The following is a 17,804-nucleotide window of genomic DNA, read 5'->3' as shown; positions in this document are numbered from 1 at the left end:
TGCTCAGGTGGATTCCTGCTGACGTAAAGGTCAGCAGTCGAGGGTCTGTGGCAGCTGCTGCCATTCCCCCCTGTCTAGTGCTCACGCCCCAGCCAGGACAGCACTGGGACCCAGACTCAGCCCATGCTAAGACTCCAAGAGCTGATTCTGGGAGGATGCTCAGTCTCAGCCGCTTCCAAGATGCCGCCAAGTCTCTGCTGTGAGCAGGAAATCTGCTTGTGATTTGCCAGAACCAGATTGACACCCATTACAGGGTTCAGAATCCTCTGCAGGCCCCTGGTTTGAGCCAAATGACAAAAATCTTGAGATTGATGGTCATCTAGCTCAGTATTCACCCCCTCTCCCGGCTTCAGAGCCCTTCAGAGACATTTGAAGCCAATTGATACTCCCACTGAGTCAGCTATGTTTCCGCCTCCCCCCGCCATAAGACCCCTCATTGGCACAGTGATAGCTGCACCCCCATGCCCCGCCTGAGCTCACAGTCCAGGCAAACCTACCTTCTCTCCATCCAGAAAGTTCTTAAAGGGTAACTATGTCTCCGTAACCTTACACTGAACACCTGTCGATTCATACCTTCATGGCCGCTGACGTTCTTGCTAGCACATAGAAGTAGGGAGGCAGAGCAAAAACCCTGGCAATGGTTCGAGACCAGCCTCCTCCCCAGAGCACCTCTTACAGGTTTTGACTGGTGTGTTTACAGTTACTACCTCGAAATTAGGTCTCAACTTTCTGGTTTGTTTGTTCTCGGACCTTTCAAGGGATTTAAAAATTCAGGAGCTTGATGCCAATAATTGCTTTTAAGGAGCTCCTACTGCCTTTTTTCTATAGATGAATTCCAGTTTGGAGCATCAATTATTTTCCTCACAGAAACCCACAAAGTACATGTCCGAGTTTGCATCGGAATTGAATAGGATCCAAAAATTCTTCACGCTGCTTAGCTGGGCTCTTGCTTCTAAAGTGTGTGTGCATTCGACTAATGCAAAATAGAGTGTTTCTGAATGGACGCCCCTCATTGGCGCTGAGTCCAAGGACAAGCTCTTGCACCAGCCCCCTGTCTACTTGGGGCAGGTTGTTAGATGTCTCTGAAAAGAAACTAGTCTCTGGCTCAGGGGAAATGGCGTCAAGGCAGAACAGGCTGCCGCGGTCCACACTTCATCATTCGAGATGGAATGTTCTAACATGAAGCCGATTACCAAGCTTGTTATTGAAGTCGGATGGTTGGGCACACTGCAGGGGTGCTTTGAATCAATGGCTTGACCCTGTCACCAAAAAATGTTAGTGCTTTTCTAGCTGTGCATTCTGCCTCCTCTAACATCCTGGACCTCACTCCAGGACTGGCTCCCCCTTGTGGGCGCACATGACTCCCAGCTACACCAGGGGCTCCAGGCTTCGTCCTGTTGTAGTGCGTGACAGGACAGTGTTCTAGAAGCTGTGTGCTTCTAGAATTCCAAGGAATATGGGTGGGGCAGGGTGAATCGCCTGATCGATCACTGCCCTGCTAGGCTGCTTCCTGGAGATTGGGCCGGGTCCTCCAACTCTAAGGCCCTGACTATCTGGTTGTTGTCCCCAAAGCATAAAAGCAGCACGGGGAAGTGAGGCTGCTTAGATTGAAATGGGAAAGTGCCAGAAGGGAGACTGGATGCTAGCTGCACCCTAACTGTACTTGCTACAGCCACCTGCTTTGGCCCTCCTCATGCTCCCCTTTCCTGTGTTCCCTGAATGCTCACCCCAGTCAGAAAGCCTTGTCACCTCCCCAAACGGGATTCAGCTCTAGCCTCCACACTGGGATCATTTCGCCTGGCCAGGATGTGGCCCTTTGTGTTCCTGAAAGCTGCTGCGCATGCTCACATTGGCCAAGAAAGAGAGGGAGAAGACAGGGAAGAAAGACCCACCCCATTTGGAAAGGAGCAGCAGGAGAGCAGCCCACAGTGGTCCCAGGGCCAGTACTTGCCTCCTCGGGCATTCAGCCTGCTGCTCTGTGTAGCGAGGGCCCAGGAGCAAAGGATGCTTCTGCCCAAATGTGCCCTAGAGAGTTGGTTCCGATGCAGAGGACCAGGGTCTAACCCAGAGTCTCCAGCTTGGAGAGCTGAAGGAATCTAAGGAATTTGGCTGGCAAACAGCTTTCCCGGGACGGCTTCTGGTCCTTCAGGTCAGCAGGCAGCTTCAGCTCTGGGCATGGGGTGTGAGTGTGTGATGACACCCAGGCCTCCTCATGGGTGTCTCCGGGGCAGCTGTGCTGTGACCCAGCCCCAGAGACATGCGACACAGGAGGGGTCCTGAGGCACGCCCCCTAGCTGATGGGGTTCAGCAGCCGGAAGCTGTCCCCTTGCAGGGCTGTCAAAGCCAAAAAAGGCACCTGGCATGGGGATAGTACCCAGGGTGTGGTTCACGACCCAGGATCCTCCTGCTCTCTTACCAGAGACTGCTAATCTCAGTGTCCCCTTTTCAAAACTGCACCCTGCAAAGGACTGCCCGAGCAGAGCCCTGACACTGCAGGCTGTCCCGGGGCTGGGGGGCGGGGGGCATTGTTCATTTGCAGCCCCTGCTGCATTTGAAATACTTGGGGTATTTCATCTGGGAGCAGAGGGCAGAACTTCCCTGGATCTGGCCCATGACTTTAACTGGTAAAAAAACAGGCTGCCCTTTTGATCTTCCCTGAGTGAGAGGGAAAGTGGCATTGAAAGTATGGGGTGGGAAGCCCTCTTCTCGCCAGGTGTCCCGCCAGGCCGCACAGAGGAGCTTCAAGCTCCGGCTCCTTCCTACCCCATCTGCTCCCTTCCAGCTTCAGACCAGAAAAAAAAATGAGCTGCTGTGAGAGGCGGCACCTTCTCTACTGAGGCCTCGGCCTTCCCACCTGCCAATCAGGGAGTTGGGGGCAAGCAGCGGCCTCGTGCTGCAGAGGCTGGTACCTGGAAACAGTCAGCCAGAACGGGGACCAGCCGCTAAGGAGTGCCTTCCTCCTCTCTCAGACACTCGAGACAGGTTCAGGACTCGTGAGCCGACAGGCCCAACCACCCAGAATGAACTGCGGAAGTTGGGATGCTATTAGCCCCTGGAGTGTGCCCCTGAGCCTGGCAGGAGGGTGTCTCGCAAAACTAAATTTGCTGAACTTTTAGTGGCACTTAGGCAGGGAGGGACTTTCGGTGCACACATTAAATCTGCTGTCTGAATCCGGAAGTGTCCAAAGGAAATCCTGCCGCTCCCTTCCTCGGTTGCCCAAATGTGACAGCTATTTGGATTAGTTTCTTTGGAACCCTGGGAGCCTGTCAGCAGTGCTTACTGTCCCCAATATGAGGCACCAGGAGGGGCTGGGAGGGGAGAGGATGTGGTTGTACTTTAACATAAAGCTGATGCTTTTGACAGCACATTTTGACTATGGTTAAGAGCATGGATTTTGAAGCAAGACCTAGGTTCTCTCAGAACATGGCCACTTTCTTTTAAGATGTGGCTTTATGATGCCCCAGGACTTGGGCTTCTCTGAACCTCATTCCTGTGACCTATAAAATGTGAACAATAGGAGCTGGAATGACAGTAATGAGAGGAAGGTGCCTGCTTAATACACAACCCACCCGAGTTCCATCCCCAGCATCCCAGAGGGTTCCTTGAGCCCGCCAGGAGTAAGCACCTCCAGGTGTGACTCCAAAACAAGTGAATGATAATGGCATGTGTCTTTGAGGGTGGGCGTGGATTTTATTACACAGAAACTGTACAGCTTTCGACATGATGCCCGGCTCATTATAGATGTTTACTATATGGTGCTGTGAGTATCATCATCAAAATCATATTCATGATGAGCAAATAGGACACTTCCGGCAACTATAGAACAACTTGTGCCATCGTCCCCTCCTAGCCACCATTCCCCTTTGCCCCAACCCCGATACTCGAGTTTCACCATGTTTCCACTTCCAGGCCAATTCCCACTGGCCTCGTAGGCTGAGTGACCACCTAGTCTTCCTTTCTCACTACTTAGGAGCACTGACTACTGAGATGAAGGAGGAGGATGAGCAGGAGAAGACCCGTCTTTAAGCAGGCCACTAGCTTACTTGTGGAATTAATGTCACAGGAAAATGACAGTCCTTCATTTCTTTTTTATTTTTTTTGGCTTTTTGGGTCACACCTGGCTCTGCACTCAGGAATTACTCTTGGCAGTGCTCAAAGGACCATATGGGATGCTGGAATTCAAACCTGAGTTGACTGCATGCAAGGCAAACGCCCTACCTGCTGTGCTATTGCCCTAGTCCTTCATTTCTTAAGTTGATTTGTACATTGTTGATTTGCAGTATTGATATATTCTTCATTCCTCAGATTATTTGTTTTACTCTAGGCAAAGTAAACACTTGCCAGTTGAACCAAATTCTATGATTAAATTCCAAATCTTTTATCATAATTCTATATGTGTGAATTATGAGTGTTTCGGTGGTTTGGTGGGAGGGGATTGCTTTGTGCCACACTCAGCAATGCTAAGGGCTTGTTCCTGATGTTGCACTCAGGAATTACACCTGCCAGTGTTCAGAAGACCATATGGGATGCCAGGGATCAAACTCCGGTTATCCAGGTGCAAAGCAAGTGCCCTATCTGCTGTACTATGCCTTTGGCCCCTACAAGTTTGGATTTTTTTTTTGTTTTGGGACCATGCTCAATGATACTCTGGGGTTCCTCCTGGCTCTGCACTCAGGTACCACTCCTAGTAGTTGCAAGGGACCCTATGGGATGCTGTGTATAGAATCCAGGTTGGCCCATATGCAAGGCAAGTGCCCTACCCATTGTGCTATTGCTCCGGTCCAGATGTGTGGTTTGGTATTTCAAAATCCCATTTACACTTGGCCAAGCAGGGTAATGACAATGTAGAATCCTTGTATTTTCCTGTTTTTTTTTTTCCCAGTGCACTGCTTCAAATTTGCAAAGTTGCCTCCTGTGGCCTTGAGAGTGATAGCACAGCGGTAGGGCGTTCGCCTTACACGTGGCCAACCCGGGTTTGATTTCTCTGCCCCTCTCGAAGAGCCTGGCAAGCTACCTGCAGTGTATTCTATATGTCAAAAACAGTAACAACAAGTCTCAAAATGGAGACGTTACTGATGCCCCCCGAGCAAATCGATGAGTAACGGCATGGCAGTGACAGCCTCCTGTTACCTTCATTTGTTTTTTGTTGTTGTTGTTGTTGTTGTTGTTTTTCAGACTGTAAACATTTATTTTTTTGAGGGTACAGTTACAGATTTATACATTTTTGTGCTCAAGTTTCTCCCTTACAAAGTTCGATAACCCATCCCTTCACCAGTGCCCATTCTCCCCCACCAGTAAACCCAACATCCCTCCCCCCTCCCCAGTCCCGTCTCCCCCCACCCCCTGTTACCTTCATTTGACAAGGAAGCACTTCCATCAACTTACCCAAAAAGCCAGGCTCTTTCAGAGTTCTCTTCTTTTTTTTTTTCTTTTTGGGTCACAGCCAGCGATGCTCAGGGGTTACTCCTGGTTCTGCACTCAGAAATTACTCCTGGCAGTGCTCAGGGGACCATATGGGATGCTGGGAATCGAACCCGGGTCGGCCGTGTGCAAGGCCCTACCCCCTGTGCTATCGCTCCAGCCCCCAGAGTTCTCCCTTTAACCCTTCGGGCTCCGTGGGTAACATTCAGTGTCCCCCATGTTCATCCCACTAGTGGCTTGCGCTGCTGGGGTTGGCCTCTGAAATCAGAAGGACTTCAGGTTCTCAGAGTAATTCCTATCCCCTCTCCTGGGCACTCTCTTCTTATCTCTGCAGAGTTCACTTGGCTAGTAAGGATATGAGAAAGAATAAAGAATTCAGGCTTCATTGCCAGAACCCCCAGGATGAGTCAGGCTAGAAAGCCACACTCTATCTCCCCAGAAGCCCAAGGAATTCCAGCATCTACCATACCCTTCCAAACGCAACCTGCCTTCCTCTGTGGGAAGGATGGGACCTGTATCCAACCTAGTCAAGACAGCTACGTGCTTCTGGTCAAGTTTTTCTGGTCAAGTTTTTGACTCGAATTGGATCTGAGGTGGTCATCCACTGGACTCCTTACACCGAAGCTCTCCGGGGTCCAGTGATAGTCTAGGATGGCCAGTGATTTGGGGGCGGAGGAGGCTGTCATCTGCTCCTGGTCATGTTCTGGCACTTTCACATCTATTCCCTGCTGGGCTTCAAGCGACTCCCACCTTAGCATGGTCTGTCCTGAGCAATCCGGTCTCCACGTCCCCATTACCTAAAGCAGGGACAGTGAGTGTGACACAACACACCATGACACGCATGCAGGTATACACTAATAATCCCTTTCTCCGGTGAGTCTGAGTGATTTCTGTTTTGCTAATGGCCTCCGTGGACCAGTGGTGTGGGGAAGGGATACGTAGATGTGCTGAAAAGGATCAAGGTTCCAATTGTTGACATTCCTACTCCTACCTCACTGGGGAAGGCCTGGGACATAGCAGATTGTCATTCTGCCAAGCTCATACAAGTTTACTGTATCACTGTAACTGCCATCCCGTTGCTCAAGCGGGCACCAGTAACATCTCCATTGTGAGACTTGTTACTATTTTTGGCATATCGAATACGCCATGGGTAGCTTGCCAGGCTCTGCCGTGCGGGCGGGGTACTCTCGGTAGCTTGCCGGGATGTCCAAGAGGGACGGAGGAATCAAACCCGGGTTGGTCACATGCAAGGCAAATGCCCTACTCACTGTGCTATCGCTCCAGCCCCTCATACAAGTTAAGTCAACGGAACGTTCCAAGTGTTGGCTGAGCCCCTTGTAGATGCCAGGCCCTATGTGGGCACAGGGGAAAGGAGGTGGGGTGGAGAGGTGACTCAGACCCAGTCCAGCCCAACAGATGCTCAGCCTTCACACCTGGCAGGAAGGAGAGGCTGAATCACAGAGGTGTGGGAGCTGCTTTTCAACAGAAGCAACTTCCAGAAAGAGCACTGCAGGCTAGATGTGTGCAGAGCTTGGGACAGACACGTGTGTTTGCGGCAGTGCCGGGACCCTCAGAAATGGAGCTTGCGAGGCCCCACAGGACAGATTACTCTGAAAAAAACTGCAAGTGCGCTTGTATCCCTGGGACTGGGGTTGCACCAACCTTGCCAGCCTCCCCGCAAGCTCTCTGGCAAACATGGCCAGCCCATTATACAACCTCACTCGTTCTTTTCTCAGCGGGCATTAGTTGGTTGGTTTTTTGTGGGGAAGCATATCCAGCAGTGCTCAAGGATCATTCCTGGTGGGGTTGGGAGCCCATATGGGGTGCCCAGGATGGAACCCACATCAGCTGCATGCAAGGCAAGCACTACGCACTGTACTATAACTCTGGCCGCCTCTCAGTGGCACACTGAAACACTACACATTTGAAAAGTTGTTTGCCTGATGGTGAGTTAACACTCAAGTACACCCACTGGCAAACTGCCTGCTGACTTGGGAACCAATCAAAGATAGGATTGCATCTGGTTGTGCTAACTGCCTGTGTGACTTTGTGTGACTTAGTTGATCTCTGAGCCTCAGTATCCTCATCTGTAAGAAGGATAATCCTTACTGCCTAATTCCCGCCCCAGGGCCTTTGAATGCATTTGTATTTAAAGGACTGAGTGTGCCTGAAGAGTCAAGCACTTGGATTATTGTCAATGCCCCCTAAATCCCGTGGTGACCCTTTTAATTCTTCCCTTCAAGAATGCATCCAAATTGTCAGTGGCCTTGGTTCTGCCTGCAATAGATGCTTAATGTTTCTTTCAACAAAAGGAATTGACTGTATCTATTTAGCTGAGCCTGGGGATGTCACTGCCCCCCTTCTGCCGGGTCTTGTAGCCACCAGCAATGCCTCCCAGCAGAGTGAAGAGACTATTTGGGTGGACAGAACTTCTCATTGATGGAGAGGCAGCCTTCCCTGGTCCTCTGAGACATCACAGTTGCCAAGTGATGGGATGGGCATGTCAAATTGGAAGAACTGGGACTTCCATTGGGTCCGCTGCCCTCCCGAGGTCCTAATACCTGATGGAGAAGGGAGATCTCAGCCCAAACCAAACCTAGGGACCATGGCAAATAAGCCTCATGAGGGCGGTCTCAGGCATTGAGCTGGACTGTTGGTTTTGCCACTCACCGTTTGGTTTTGCAGATTTCACCGCATGTCTCCACATATCTACTTACAAACTGGTTCCAAGGTTGTGCTCTGTCGCGGGGGTGGGCTAGGAGGGTGGGTAGGGTGGGATTGGGGCTGCTCAATTGAGTTCATTGCCAGTGACCCAACTCTCTGACCTTATTTCACTCCCGTTTGCAACAAGACAGCGATTGTCTCAGGCAAGGGAGCCTTACCCTGAGAGCCTCGGATGGGTATTAAGTGGTCCAGAACTCCCCTGAAGTTACATGTAACATGTGGGTAGGTTGGGCTGGGCCAAATGCACCCCCGCAAACTGCTTTTTCTGTGGAGAGGGGCTATAGCTTCGAACGGATTGTCAAAGTGACCCAAGACCTGGGACCCCCCCACCCCCCGCCCACACCAAGTAGTTTGGTTTGGTTGCCCCACACCTGTTGTCATACATAACTAACCCCAACACCCAAATCACTCGGGGCAGAGACGAGATGAATCGGATCAGGTTGTAGTCGCGCAGCTGATGGATTGTTCAATCGGTTGTTGTAGACTCATGTAGAAAAAGCCTGCAAGCTTGGGGAAACCAGGCTCCCCCAGGTGGGCCTCGGGCGACAGGCCTCATCCTGCCAAGCCCTGGGGAGTGAGTCCTACCTGCCCGGCAGCTCCTTTGCCCATGATCTGGCCCGAGTCACCTCGCACAACAGCTCGCAGGCAGCGCCCTGGGGCGGCTGGGATCCGAAGGCCTGGAGGCAGCTGCCCGCACCACTGCTGCCTACCTGCGAAGCCCTAGGTAAGTCATACACCCCAGCCTCGCTTTTCCTCATCTGTCAACGGGGCACGGGCCCCTGCTCAGCCTGCCGCCTGCCTCACAGGATTGTTGGGAGGTGACAGCCCAGACAACTCTGTACACCTAGGAAGGTTTCCTAGAGCTTTCTCTACTCTCCCTGCCAGGCAGGGCCAAACTGAACGCCCAACGAGCACAGTGCTGCAGAGCGCCCCTGGGGCCATCTCCGGTCCCCTCTGCGGAGCCTCCCAGCACCCCAATTCTTTCCCCGCCTGTCCCTGCTGCCCACCTGTGAGCCTGAGGGGAGGAGGTCTGTGCTCTGCACCCCCAGACCCCCCCTTCCCCAGGGGCTGCCTCTCCAGCCTGCCGTCCGCTGTGGACTCTGAACCTCAAGCCAGTGACTCTGACCCCACCCGGGACCCGCGTCCCCAGAATCGGGAAGGTGGATCCTCCTGCCCAAGGCAGAAGGGCTCCAGGCCAAGCCTTGGCTCCTGGCGAGTTGGGATCAAGTCGCGAAATTAGCAGAAACAGCTTGACTTGCTTGGGAGAGGCACGGACCTGGTCATGTGAGCGAATGCGGCCCAGACTGTCTACCGGCGATTGTGGGCACGGAGCAGCGTGCACAGGGCGAGCTGTGCTGATAGCGATCAGGACGAGGCCTTCGGCACTTCTCGCCTTTAATGGAAATCCTCCTGCTCCAAAGCAGCTGAGCGGCAGCCACCTGGCCCACTTTGGGGCTCCCACAAAAACCCTAGGGGTCCTCATCAGACAGCCCGGGAGAGGGTATTCGCTGCTCAGTTTCTGTCCCTCACTTCATTTCCTCTCTTCCCTCCCAGGGTGGGGCTGAGGCTGCTCCCCACCCCACAATCTGGATCCACGCTGGAGATGCTGCACCCTGAGTGTTGGGGGGGAGCTGAAAAGTGTGGGGATGAGCCCGGAGGACCCTTTAAGATCCAAGGCGGTCACCTTCCCTCAAACCTGCGCTGCCTCTGTCTTAGGGGTCCCTTCGGGTTAGGGGTGGAGAGGCCCCAGGAACCCAAGCCATCAGGACCCTCTAGAACCTTCTTCCTTGTCTCCTCCCCCTTACTCCCCTCCTGCCCCCTTTCCTTTCCAGTCCTCCGGCTCGAGTCCTCAGTTCCTGCCTTTCCCATCCCCCCTCTCCCCTTCCTGCCTCCCCCTCTCCCCTTCCTGCCTCCCCCTCTCCTCTTGCCCTCTTTCCCATCTCCTGCCCTCCTTCCCTTCCTGTCCAATCCTCCCTTCTTGTCCCTCCCCATCCTCCTCCCTTTCTTCTCATTTCCGGCCCTCCCCCATCCAGCCTTCTCTTCCTGCCCTCCCCCTCTCCTGCCCTCCCCTCCTTCTCACTCCTCCTCCCTCCCCCTCCCTCTCCTACTCTGTCTTCTGTGCCTCCTTTCTCTTTCCTTTTCCCACTGGCCCTCTGGTAGTTCCCTCCCTCCCTGCCCCACCTCCTTCCTCCCCCCTATCTTTCACCCCTGCCCTCCCCTCCCACCCTCCACCACTGTGTGGTACAGAATCAGCTTTGGCGACTGTCCTCTTCCACCAGAACTAGTCCCTCTAGAGTCTCCTTTGGAGTTGGCCCCCTGTGCTCTGAGGGTCAAGGTTAAGACCAGGGAGCCCCACTGACCTTTGGCCCTTTGTCTGGTTAAAGGGCACAGTCAGTGAGGTCACGGTTTTGGGTTCAGAGGGTGCCTGCACACCTATCCTGCAGGGGGCCCATATGGACTCAGCTATGCCCATGGCAGGAAGGCTGTGGGCCTGGCCCTTCCCCCTCTCCTGCACATGGACAAGCCTTCCCACCAGCCGGCATCTGCAAGCGCTTCCCAGGTTGCCATTGGCTCCTGCCTGTCTGAGCCTCCCCGGGAGGAAGGGCCAGGAACCAGGAGTGCGGGCTCAGGACAGCAACTTCCCCACCCCACAAGAGGCAGGCTGGATCTGGGAGCATCACCTGGTATGAAAACGCCGGCTCCAAGCCAGGGAGTGGCCAAGCTCACCCACGGCCGCGGGGGCTGCTGGACCATTCCACAAGTGTCAACGCAGAGACTCAAAGCCCCTGTTTCCTCCTGTTCACTGAGCGCATTGGTCATTTCCTGTTTGCTCCGCTTTCCAACAATTCCAATTTTCAGTGTCAAAAGGCAACAACTGTTTTCTCAGGTCTTATCTTTGAAGCATTTGGATACAGAACAAAGGCTGATCCTCCATCTACAAAACAAAGGAAGCACCTCTTCGGGAGGCCAGGGAAGAAGGCTCGGGCACAGGACACACACAGAAGGTGCAGATCACACAGACAGTAGGCCTGGAACCTACAACAAACTCGGACCGCAAAACAGGCCCACAGCACAGAGCGTGCTGAGGATGGACAGCAGGCTCAGAGCAGGGGCCTTTTGGCATGAAGCCACACACTGGACTCATGGGCAGGGCCCCAGGAAGTCCTAAGCCCAGCCCACAGGCTGGAGGGTACGGACCCCACTTGCCCTGCCCTTCCACTGACTGCCTGCAACATCCTGGTGTCCCCTAGCCACACAGTGTGAGGGAAGCTGGGTGTCTCGGCCTGGCTCTGTGCCCCTCCCCCTACAGGGGGCTCCTGGAGGGCATGAACGGGAGAGCCCACTGCGCCGCAGACTGAGCTCCTGGAGCCTAGAGCTGGCGTGGTGGCACTGCCTGCCAGCTCTGCACTTTGGCATTTCTTAGCCACCCATGGCACTTAGGGCAATTCATTTCAGCTGTCTGAGCATGACGAGTCACAATAGGAACAGGGTGGAAGAACTAAAAACCAAAAAGAGAGCTGCCTGGGAATGAAGTCCCCCCCACCCGCTCCAGCTGCTTGCTCATTGTCTCCCCAATTCTTCTCGGGGACCTTAGCCGTCAGCCGAGCCCTGTGCTCCTGGCCTCCGCCGGCAATGCTGTGCTCTTCGCAGGGACTCGGGGAGCGGGAAGCCCCCCCAGCTCAAGAGCCACTGCCTCCTCAGCTCTTGCCGGGACCTTTCAGAACCCAGAAGGGAGGCAGCCACTAGCCCTGTCGGTTGGAATCTGGCAGAGGCTGGCTGGTGCCACATGTTTGTCCTCTCTGCCTTGGCAGGACCTGAGGCCGGAGTTGCTGCCAGGCCCGGGAGCCGGACACGCTCCCAAGTGCCAGTCCCCACCCCCTGCCCCAGTCTGCCTTGCAGAACTCCAACACACGGGCCGAAATAGAAGGCCAAGTCCCCTGGCATTGGGATTTGGGGACAGAACTCAGGAAGTGGACTCTGGGGGCATGCTTCCTTGAGGGGAGAGAGATAGCAGGGTGTCAGACAAGGCCATCATCTCGCCCCTTCGTGCCAGTCACCCCAAGTGAGCCTCGATCCTTCACCATGTATACCCTGCAGAGTCTGGCACAGGCCACCCCTAAGCCTAAGAGTGTACTGCCCTGGCCCTGGCACCCGGATGCCCTCCGCCTTGCCCCGCCCGTGTGCTCAGTGTCCAGGACCTCCTCCCCTCTCCTCCTGCCCTCTGGTTCTCCCCAAGCCTGCCATGCCAGGTCTCTTGTTGGCATTGCAGACACGGCCTGCCCAAGGCAGAGTAGTGTAGGACTGTCACCTCCCTTCTTCTACATGTTCTGCTTCTATTAATGCAGCCTGATGTTAATTTGCTCTTTGGTGATCACATCTCACTGCTGACACATCCTGAGTGGAGGAACATTGATATCAGCTAAATCTTTCCCTTCCGTGCTGTTGCTGCTCAGCTCTGTCTCTCCTGGCCCATCCTATGCTCTTGCAGTTGATTTTTGTAACCCAGGTGCCGATTCCTACTTTTTTGTATACCTGTGGAATTTCGCTCGGGAGGGCGGGGCATGCATGCAAGTGTGTCAGTGTGTGCACTCATGCTTTCTGCTACACCAAAGCCAAGTCCTGAGTCCCCACGCAGTGGTCCTGAGGCTACTCTGTCCTAGTATGCCTCATCTAATGAGTGCTTTCCATCTTCTGTTTAGCAAGGGAAGCGGACATCCGGTCCTATGGCAATGATCCCTGAGCAGCGGCGGGCATATACCGCCCAACAGTTGAGACAATTTCAAGGTAAGCAGGGAGGATCGGTGTTCCCAAAAGGGGACAGATGGACCAACCAGAAAGCTCGGGGGAAGGAGGGTGTGGACTCAGTGTGGGGTAAGCGGATCCTGTGGAGTTTCTGGATGCAGAGGAGACTGGGGTGCTTGTGGGTCAGTGAAAGCTCATCTCGGTGGAGGCTTGAGTGGGGCCCCCTTTGAAGTCCATGCCCTAATGTCCATGAAGTGGCTTTTATGCAAAAGATGGGAGTCCACGTGAGTCTGGGCCCTTCTCTTTGGGGACAGGAAGGAGTGGCCCTGGTGAGCAGCAGCCTCACAGGCCTAGAGAAAGGGGGTTCAGGTGACCCTTGCTTGCTGCTGTGTCTCGCTCTCTGGGGCTCTGAGTATCTGCTCTGCCACCATGGGCCAGCCTGCCAATTTCCAGTCCTGGTAGCAGCTGCACCCCACCTGCCGAGGCTGCAGAGGTTGGACACGGCTACCGTGCAGTGGGGGTGTGCATGAGTATCAGGAAGGCTGCTGTCAGGGCAGGTAAGACCCCCCCCTCTGGGCAGTCCCAGTGCCCGATGGAGTTTCAGTGGACTGGAAAAGGCAGGGAGGGGCTCTTGGCTGGTGCTCATGAGCATAGAGCTACACAGTCCAGGAGGGCTCCCCTGAAGAGCTGCCATGCAAATGCAGGGGGATCCAAGAAAGTCTAGAGAACAGTATCCCAGGGTAGTCAGGAGGGAGGTCAGCGCTGGTTGTATGTGCCCCACCCATAGCTCAAATGAAGATGCATTTGAGCCTGACTGTGCCTTCTCTCTCCATAGCCGTCCAAGAACAAGTCATCTTCAAGTGTAGCCGAACCACGGCCGACCCTGCATCCAGCCAGCACGTGATACCACCCAGGCCCGGGGGCCTTTCAAACACTTTCAAGCCCGGAATGATACAGCAGCGAGGCCTCTGCTACTCCGGCATCCCAGTCCCCTTCCTGTCACCCGCTGTGTACCCACACACCTATCTGACCAGGGCCGCCCCCTCGGGGGCACCCCTGTCTGGCTTCTGTCTCAGCTCTCTGGGTATTCAGCATCCAAGCCCCCACCTGCTAAGAGTGTCCGCCGCCACCCCTGCCATGATTAGCAGCACCATGTGGATGCTTGCGGCCACCCGCGAGGGCTCTCGGGTCCCTTCCCTGAGCCAGATAGTGAGCAGCAGCATCCGGCAGTATCTCGACAGCAGGGCCATCTTCACCCAGGCCTTCCCTGTGCTGCCCGCAGCCGTGCTCCCCAGTCAGATGGCCACATGGGGCAGGCCTAGTGGGAGAGCGAACGCTCCGGCCACAGCTAGTCCTGGCCCCGTGGCTCAGATGAGCCCTGTTCCGGCCCCAGTGCCCGTGCCAATTGTCACCACGTCCCCCGAACAGGGCTGGGTCGGCTCTGATCCCAGAAGCCCCATCCAGGCCGTTGAGCCACCCAGCTCTGTGGCTGCCGCCGCCACCGCGGCCGCCGCCTCTGCTGTTGCTGCCAGCCAGTCTCCCGAGCAGCCTGAGGCCCTGTTCCCACTCGCTGATGATGCCCTGTTGCTCTCCGACGGTCGTGAGCTGCCGCTCCTCCTTCGGGAGCTCTTTCAAGGCCCCAACAGCGTCCCCAATGAGCCCTGGCTATGTGATCTGAGGATGATCGATGACATTTTGGGACAGCACACTGCCGTCCCGCATACCTCAGATCGAGAGGCCCCTAGTGCAGACCCGGGCGCTAGCACTAGGGAGGCATAAGCGTAGAGAGCAGCCAGCATTGATGTCACCGTAGAGTGTTGGATTGAGAGTCAATTCACAACAGGCTCCAGACAGCCAGATAGTTATGACCCGCTCCCCCCCACCCACCCCCATACACAGTGGAAGTGGCACAGCCCACGCCCCTTCCTCTGTCTACCTTTAACAAAATAAGAAGTTGGTGATTTTTCAAGCCACCTGTACATAGTTGAAAATTTTGTAAATGGTTTTCCTAAACGTTAATGGCAGAAGTATTTATACTTCTTTTTGTGACTTTGTAAATAAAGCCACGGCTTTCGTTTTGGTAGAGTTGTGTTTATTATGCATTGTTTTGTGTTGATTACACATTGTTGCCTATATCCTCAAGCTTGTGTTGTTCTGCTCCCAATACCTTCGAAGCCAGGTGGCTGAGTCGCTTCTGGTTTGTGACGCAATGAGATGTGTATGTGACCTAGAGGGTACCGTGCAAACGGACAATAATTATTGCCAAGTAGAAAACCACTTGGCCATTTATTAGCATTCTCACTGAAAATTCTATCTCGTGTGTGGTTTTTTGATGTCTTTTGCAAACCTTGCCGTCTATGCTTGCTCTTTCCTGATGAGCATTTTACAGCAGAAGCATGGTGAATGCCCCAGGAGACTGAGACCTCTTGGAGATTTGGGAGAGGCGGTCCCCGGGAATGAGTGCTCTGCACTCACCGTTCACCTGGAGAGAAAGCCCAGCTTTGCCCTGCTGGCCACCCTCGCTGGGTGAAAGGGAGGTGATAATCAAAGACTTTCAGGATTTTTTCGATGCAAGGCTCTGTGGTTTGGGGGGAAAGTCTGTAAACATTAATAGTTGATTTGGGGTTTGTCTTTGATGCTTTCTCTCGGCAATTATCGTTCTGTATATTTGAGTGTCTGTTATTGGAAACCCACACCCACTGTTCTGTAAACTTTTCTCGGTGTCCAGACTCCGTGTAATCACATTTTAATTGCCACCTCGTATTTCACCTCAACATTTGAAATCTGGCGTCTGTTTCCAGCCAATGCGGTTTTTTTCTTCGTTCTGTAATAAACAGCCAGGAGAAAAGTGCCTCTATGTTTTTATTTTTCAAGGGAGCTTTCAGTACCTGCAAGCCCACGTCAGCTCAGCCTGCTGGTGTCTTTGGTCCTTCCCAGGCTCCCGTTTGCATGTCTTGTGCTCTGTCCAGAGGTGGGCGGTGGGGGCAAAAGTGCCATCCTAGCGATGGCCCCCCCTCCATAGCCAAGAAACATGGCTTTTGCCGAGTGGGCAGGAGACAGCTGCCGAAGCCACTAAAGTCTAGGTGTGAGGGGCTGATGGAGATTGCCACGGTGAATCTACATCCTTTGTGCATGCCACTGAGAAGGCAACAGGCCCAATGATTGCTCCCTCCCCTTGTGCAGGGGACACCCACAGAGGGCAACTGAAAGAGACGTGACCCTGAGGTAGGAGACACAGGAAAGTGAAGGCGAAGGCGCTGCCTCAGAGTCCAAATTATCACACTCCTCCCCCAAATCCTGTTAGTCCGCATGCTGGCTCCAGGGTGAGGGTCAGCCCCAGGACCTCCGGCACGAGTTCTCAGTGTGCTAGTCTGCAATGCAGTGACCCTCCCCCCTTCTGGACTCTGAGACCTGACCTTCTGGAAGCTGTCTTTGGGACACCGGCCCTGGCAGCCATGCCCAAGGCCAGCTGACTTGGGCATCCAGGTCCTGCCCAGTGCCTTCTGTCAGCCCTGGACTCCTGCTGCCTGCTCCCCGCCCTCTCTCAGGCAGCCTCCACAGTCCAAAAGCTACTGCCTCTGGGCTTCATCTGGAATTTGACTTCGGGTTGGGCCACATGCCAAGGGGAACTTCACTGTGACTGCTGTCCTGTGGCCACGGGGGCTTGGGAGGCTGACGAACAGGGAGGCAGATGGTACTGTGTGGAGATGGTACTCCCAAATGCACGGAGGCGGGTGCGACATCTCTGCTCCATGTTGTCCCAAGTAACTCGTTCTCATTCCTCCAACTGCCTGGGAGAGTTCATAACCTCATCCAGACAGGTCAGCAGTTCCCCCCATGGCATCTTTGGGTCAAGTACTCTGGCGCTGGCACATGCACTTCAGGGAGGCCTCAAGTCCCAGAAAAGGCCCCCAGTGTCTAAGGGGTGAGAGGTTAGCACCCCAAAGCCCAGGCTGTAGTCCGGCTGCTCACACAGGTCCTCTGCCCCAGCTCTTCTGCTCTCCTTCGGCCTCCAGTGCCCCAGACAGGCCCAGCATCCGCTCAGTCTTAGGCCCCGCACAAATGCTGATCTTGGCACACTCAGCTGCTGTTTCCTGTGCCCACTGGGCTGACTCACCCCCACCACCACAGCCGCAGACCGACCCTCACTCTACCCCACTGTCTCCATACAGTGGCTGTGGCTTCCAGCTCTGTTCCCAGCCCCTCTGCCATGGCTGAGCTCCCTCTCGCCTGTGCCCCCTGGCTCCTCCCCAGGGGCCCTCACTCTGCCCAAGCCAGTTCAAAGGACCCTCAAGGCCCCGTCTCTCCAGCTCCAGCTAGAACGAGGAGCCCCCGGCCTGCCTCCCTCCCGCTAACACTCCACCCAGGGCCACCTGGCTGTGTTCCCTACAGACACTGGAGAAGTAACCACCTCCCTCAGCCATAAAACAAATCCCAACTTTTCAGTCCACTTCGGCAGCGCTGGGCTTTCGTTTCTTCCAGTAAAGACCTGGCCCTTGACTTCTGGAAGCCGCTTTCTCTAAGGCCCTTCTTCCCATCGAGTCAAGGCCGACCTTCGCGCATCCCAGCGAAGGCCTCTAGATCCCTTGATAAGGAGCTAGGAGGGTGTCAGGAGCTCGCCTGCAATGACGGTTCCCCTCATCTTCCTCAGACAGTGGTCTAGCCTCTTCCTGGTCGAGTGGACCTGCTCTGGAAAGCCTCCCCACACAGCACAGAAAGAATCACAGTTGCTAGGGGCATCTGCTGCCTCCAAACCTTATTCCACCTGCCCTCTCCTACTCCAAAGTCCCAAGGCCCCAGGAGGCCACGTGAGACCCCAGGCTCAGTCCCCTGGAGTCAGGGGGAATGGTTCTCTCGGTCACTTACTTGCATCCCGGCAAGTTAGGGAACTTGCAGTAGACGGCTTTGTGATGAAG

At 54.6% G+C, this 17,804-nt stretch overlaps 1 protein-coding gene across 2 annotated transcripts in view; it reads left to right on the top strand.

Annotated features, from left to right (window-relative positions):
- The window catches only part of MAMLD1 (mastermind like domain containing 1), a 101,469-nt gene extending 85,730 nt beyond the window's left edge, over positions 1 to 15,739 (top strand). For both annotated transcript variants that reach the window (XM_055121881.1, XM_055121880.1), the window contains 3 exons: positions 8,629 to 8,869; positions 12,846 to 12,930; positions 13,724 to 15,739. In XM_055121881.1, the coding sequence (XP_054977856.1) occupies positions 8,629 to 8,869; positions 12,846 to 12,886 (282 nt within the window). In that variant the 3' untranslated portion in view covers positions 12,887 to 12,930; positions 13,724 to 15,739. The remainder of the gene's footprint in view (positions 1 to 8,628; positions 8,870 to 12,845; positions 12,931 to 13,723) is intronic.
- Positions 15,740 to 17,804: the final 2,065 nt, after the last annotated feature.

Source organism: Sorex araneus, chromosome X (genome assembly GCF_027595985.1).
Source record: "Sorex araneus isolate mSorAra2 chromosome X, mSorAra2.pri, whole genome shotgun sequence".
Taxonomy (NCBI): Eukaryota; Metazoa; Chordata; class Mammalia; order Eulipotyphla; family Soricidae; genus Sorex; species Sorex araneus.
Note: the sequence above shows the minus strand (reverse complement) of the source record. Positions and strands in the feature narration are given on the sequence as shown.